Source organism: Rhinoderma darwinii, chromosome 2, assembly GCF_050947455.1.
Source record: "Rhinoderma darwinii isolate aRhiDar2 chromosome 2, aRhiDar2.hap1, whole genome shotgun sequence".
Lineage (NCBI taxonomy): Eukaryota > Metazoa > Chordata > Amphibia > Anura > Rhinodermatidae > Rhinoderma > Rhinoderma darwinii.
Window position 1 is genome coordinate 145,126,363 of NC_134688.1, and position 6,076 is coordinate 145,132,438.

At 39.0% G+C, this 6,076-nt stretch overlaps 1 protein-coding gene across 2 annotated transcripts in view; it reads left to right on the top strand.

Annotated features, from left to right (window-relative positions):
- The window catches only part of PIBF1 (progesterone immunomodulatory binding factor 1), a 179,883-nt gene extending 178,865 nt beyond the window's left edge, over positions 1 to 1,018 (top strand). Inside the window, exon 19 of one of the 2 annotated variants that reach the window (XM_075850252.1) lies at positions 621 to 1,018. In XM_075850252.1, coding sequence (XP_075706367.1) covers positions 621 to 656 — 36 coding nt within the window. In that variant the 3' untranslated portion in view covers positions 657 to 1,018. The remainder of the gene's footprint in view (positions 1 to 620) is intronic. The other variant, XM_075850253.1, reaches the window with a different exon arrangement.
- The last annotated feature ends 5,058 nt before the right edge of the window (positions 1,019 to 6,076 follow it).

The following is a 6,076-nucleotide window of genomic DNA, read 5'->3' on the forward strand; positions in this document are numbered from 1 at the left end:
ACTTACACTTTATTCCTGGGGTATTTAGCTAAACTATTTAAGCTGGCTTACTAAATCTTAGAAGGCAGTTGAGATCTACCTAATATTGGTAAACATAAACCTACTGGTACATGCAGGGAGGGTCTAGAAAAATATGTTAGAGAAATGTATGTATATATAGTTATGTACTCTATAGGTAACTATATTTTATACTAGACCTATGATGAAACCAAGTAACCTTGGTGTATTGCCCTAAATAATTGATAGAAATACCTATAGATTTGTAGGGTCAATTAACCCTACGTTTTATTTCATGCTCAGCATGATTCATCTTTTAATTGTGTTACATTGTTATATTCAATAAAAATTATACATGTTTTTCTCATATGCGTGTGTTAATTGACCCTACAAATCTATAGGTATTTCTAATATTGGTAAAGCCAATGTTTATAGATTCCAAAACAGCCTTCTGTATGAAACTAGTTCTCTGAAAATTCTTCTATTAGACATGATGGAAATACAATCTGAAAATTACAGCAGTACAAACTTGATGTAAATATTTTACAGGCAAGCAAGTTATATATCCAAATTTCTAAATAAATGCTCAGCATCACATTTTTAATTCTCTTTCATTATTGCAGACAAAGAAGGAAGCTCCGGAGTGGTATAAAAGATGAAGAAAAATTCTTTCCACAGTTCTATTTTATTTAATCATGAGATAATAGATTTATTTTTTTTACTACTTCGTATTTAAAACTATGAACATGTGTAATAAATAGAATTACGTTGTCAGAATTATGTGTGTCTTGGAGTGTATTTCAAGGGATTTAAAGCACTGCTTTCATGAAAAGCCCATATGAGTCAGTTAATGAGATCACTTACAATGTTGCTGATTGGCTAAGGACAGTTGACGATCAACGATCTTCCCACAATGCTCCGCCCTCATGTCCTTTTCAGTTGGATACAGGCACAGAATACAGCCTCTAATAACAGTGGTGCTTTAAATAAATAAAAACACTTCTTGGTATTTTAGTGTGTACATAGTTTATATGTATTGTTTACAACCGTACTTTAAGTCCATCAAGTTCAACTAAGGGAGGAGAGAAGAAGTAGAAAAAAATTAATTAATCAAGAGGAAGGGAAAAAAAAAAGGCATGAGCTAAGGCCGTGTTCACATCTGCGTTCGGGTTTGCATTGCTCTGCTCGGTCATAGAAGCAAGAAACAAGAAAAATAGTGGAAGCTCAGAATCCTTTGCATGATGAAAATCATTAACACCTGACGCCTCACTGTGATTGACTGCCAAGGTGAGTCAAGAGAGGGATGAGAGGTCCCAAGTAAACAAATTGCCTAGAAATTATCTTTATGAGAACTACCATGGCTGACAATGATAGCTGTGAGGGTATGTGCACACGCTAGCTGTCATTTACGTGTGAAAAGACAGACTGTTAACAGCTGCCTCGTTTCACACGTAAATGCTCCTCGTAATTTACGAGGCGTCTGAGACGCTCGTAAATCTTGAGCTGTGCTTCATTGAGTTCAATGAAGAACAGCTCAAATTACGTGGCAAAGAAGTGCCCTGCACTTCTTTGCCGAGGCAGTCCATTTACAGCTGTCAAACGACGACGCGTAAATTACAGGTCGTCTGCACAATACGTCGGCAAACCCATTCAAATGAATGGGCAGATATTTGCCGACGTATTGGAGCCCTATTTTCAGATGTAAAACGAGGCATAATACGCCTCGTTTACGTCTGAAAATAGGTCGTGTGAACCCAGCCTTAGGCAGCACCTACCTAAGAAAATGAAGGTGGAGTAGTATAAGCCTGGAGCACAACAGCAGGAGAGAGTGACTGCACATGGTTACTCTGTGCAAGGATTCAAGAATCACTGTGTGAAGAGCTTTTATTTTCATTTTAGTTCCTAAGTGACAACATTCTAGACGATACATGTTAATTATATTTAATATAAATCATAAACATTTATTGTTGTAGCTATTTATTTTTTAAACTCCTTTGTGGTGGCCATACAATGGAGACACACATTTCCTTCCTCTATTGTCTGTATAAACAGTGCAGCAGGGTGTGTGTGCTTTATGGCAGTTGCAATGAATGTGAACTACTGGTCAGAAAATTGTCAATAAATGTATACAGTTCCCAGGAAGACGGGGAGTACTGTACCTCCCACATAGACCAGGGAGTTACAGGGTTGATGCATACAAAGCCTTATCTGTGTACAGTATTACTATCCTGCCTTATCTAGGCCTTCAGCAATACCGCAGAGCTGTGATCCATCAAAAAATCCTTCACCATCTAATGACACTGTCCTAGTCTACACAGCAAAGCTGAAGAGTATGCATGCTGCAGAAAACAAGAACTGTTTGCCTATTGTGTCTGCTCCTGTGTTAAAACTGTACAATTTTCAGTTTTTTTTTATATGAACAGTCACATAAAAAAATAACACCATGAAAAATAAATAAAAACCTGATTTAACTAATGTGTCATTTTCTGATGGCACATTCCCTTTAAGACCGACCGTGTTCAACTTATATACATTCTATGAACTACTTAACGCAGTATCACATACATGCACATCACTGGGAGGATTCCATTCCCGCATTCTGACATGCTTGTACACCGTGGGGATAACACGAGCACAGAAGCTGTACCCGCTGCAATGGCTGTTTAACCCCTAAAATACCGTAGTCCATAGCGAGAGCGGCACCTAAGTGGTTTGACAGAGGGAGGGGACTCCCTCTGTCACTCATCAGCGGCCCATGAATGAAATCGTCAACAATGCTGAAAGAGCAGTTTTTTTTTCAATTCCCTCCCAAAAGAAAAGTTAAGTTAATTAATATATTATATACACTCAAAAATAATGCCATTGAAAAATACAACTACTCGACTGAAAAAGAAAAGCGTTATGACTCTTGGTCATTAACGGGTTAATGTAGTTGCCTACAAAAGCAAAAAGCATGGTCACCCTCTCACCTCTTAAAGCGTAGCTATATTTTCAAAGAATTATTAGAATAAGATGTCATGTGTGTCCATGAGGAATAACACTATTTCTGGCCATCATATTCTGTATTTTTTAGCAGTTTCTCCCTCTGCAGATTCTATCTCTAATTCTCCATTCTCTCTGAGTTAGTGGGCGGAGCCTACCTGCTATCATTTCTTCTATACACAGCACACATAGAGAACAGGAGAATACTGTTCTATATATATATATATATATATATATATATATATATATATATATATATATATATATATATATATATAAGCTGCAGCATGGAGGACATTATACAGTAGTACTGACTAGTGTAGCAAAGAATCCAGCACTGGGGTGAGCTAGAGATTTTACCAGCAGCCTGTGTCTTTAACTCTGCTCCTGCTTTCTCCCCCAGCTCACCCCCCTCCTCTCCATAGACTTGTATGCAGCATTTCTCACTGTCTGTCTCTCGTCTCCCTCCTCCTTCTCCATAGGCTTGTATAGCAGGCATTGAAGAGACACGCCTTCTGCAACCCGTCAAATCTGCTCTGTAACCAGGGTCGGCCAATAGGGGCGGACAGATTACAGGAAGGGAGACACCTAGTGGAAGTAACTTTAAACAGAATTTGCATGGCTAAAACAACTAGATTTTAACAGAAAGTAAATTACAAATTTAATCTACAGTATATCAGGTATACTATTAAATTAGCATAAGTTGTTTGAAAGGTTAGTGATTTAACCCCCTAGTGACCAGCCAATTTTAGGCTTTAATGACCAGCCATTTTTTACGTTTTTTTCATCGTCTCATTCAAAGAGTTATAACTTTTTTATTTTTCCATAGACGTAGGTGTATAAGGACTTGTTTTCTGCGGGACAAGTTGTATTTTTTAATAGCACCATTTTAGGATACATATAGTTTATTGATTAACTTTTATTAACTTTTTAGTGGGGATAATGGAAAAAAAAACGAAATTTCACCACACATTTTTGCCTCTTAAATTTACGCCGTTTACCGTGTGGCATAAATAACATAATAACTTTATTCAGCGGGTTGTTAAGATTGTGGCAAAACCAAATTTAAGAGCCATAACATTTACATTTTTTTGCTGACACCGCTGCATAAGGGCTTATTTTTTGCTGAATGACTTTTAGTCTTTATTGGTACCATTTTGGAGTACATACGACTTTTTGATCGCTTTTTATCTCAAAATATTTAAGGCAGGATGCACAGAAAATAGCTATTCTGCCATTGTTTATTTTATTTTTATGGCGTTCAACGTGCGGGTTAAATAATGTAATAGTTTTATAGTCGGGGTCGTTACAGACGTGGCAATACCAAATATGTGCAACCTTTTTTTACTTTTTGTCATTTCATAATAAAGCATTTTGTAAGGGGAAAAAGTGGGTTTTTCTTTTCTTTTTTTTTTTTCTTGGGGTTTTCTTTATTTTTTATAAACTTTATCAAACTTTTTTTAACTTTTAATTTTAGTCCCACTAGGGGACTTCACTATGCAATCTTCTGATCGCTTTTATAATACACTGCAATACTTCTGTATTGCAGTGTATTATTTATTGCCTGTTGGTGTAAAACTGACAGGCACCTGTTTGGCCATGCCGCCGGCCTTTCTTAGGCTCCCGGCTGCCATAACCATCGGCATCGATCGCGTCGCGGGTGTGCCGATGGGGTGAGAGAGGCAGACCCCTCCCTCTCAAACCACTTAGATGTGGGGCATCGATCGCGTCGCGGGTGTGCCGATGGGGTGAGAGAGGCAGACCCCTCCCTCTCAAACCACTTAGATGTGGCTGTCGCTATTGACAGCTACATCTAAGGCGTTAAACTGGCAGGATCGATGCTTACTTCGATCCTGCCCGCTAGAGCAGGTGCCCGGCTGTCTTTAGACAGCCCGACACCCACTCTAGCTGGCACGGGACACCCATGCCGGGCTTCTGTCGCAGCTTATGTCACAGCCGCCGGGGCATAAGTATCCTCATTGGCTGCAGTAAAAACACGTATGGGCGGTCGTTAAGGTGTTAAATCTAAATCTGAAAGTATAGCAGTGATCTATTCCACATGAGATTCTAGCTTCCTTAGCGCAGCGTGTTCACTATTTGGATATATGGACTCTCCGTATCCGCTTCAACTGAAAGATGGTTTAATGAGTCACATTTATTGAAGGGTAGACTATGAATTAAGCCATTTTCTCACAAGCATAATATGGGTGCTTTTTTGCACCTGTATTATGGATGCAACACCCGGGCCGCCCGCTGTTCATGAGAACCGGAGTTAGATCACTATAGAATCCTTTGGTGCTCTAACTCCGGTTTCAATGAACCGCAGGAGGTCCAGGTTTGGCATCAATAATACAGGCGTAAAAAAAGCAACCGTCTTATGCTCACGTGAAAGATCCCTAATTCATAGTCTACCCTTCAATAAATGTGACTCATTACACCATCTTTCAACAGTTAAAGCTGATATGTAGAGTCTATATTTCCAAACAATACAGTATTCGGGTTGTAACTGTGTTTTTCTCAATATTTCCTCCAAGCTATATAGAAAGCGTTTGGCTACAAGAGGAAGTTCCCCAGGAAGGGCTCTATAAATCTTCACTTTCTTTCCACTACCATTTGTGGAGTTGCTTGTGTAAGAAAAGTTCTCATTATATAATGTTATGACTAACCGGTAGCTTCAGGATAGTTTTTTCTGCACTTTACCACAAGGGAACATGGGATATTATTAGACGATACATGAATGGTAAATGTCAGTCAAAATATCATCCTGGAACCTGGTATTAAGAATTAAAATTTAGCATATAAATTGACTAAACCTGGCATGCCAACAACCGTGTTAGCAGACTAAATAAAACCTAAAGGTGTATTCTGGTAATAGCAAATGATCACCTATCTACTATATGGGTAATAACTGCTAGATTGGTGGAGGCCCGACCAACGGAGCGGTGGTCCCGTGTCCCCCATTTACCCCAGCCGCAAGAACGCTTGAGTTGAATGGACCCTAGCATGCACCCTACCGCTCCATTCAAAGTTTATGACATAGACCGAAACTGCCCCTGTTCTCAATTACAGCAGAATAAAGTGGGTTCCTGCCCATTCT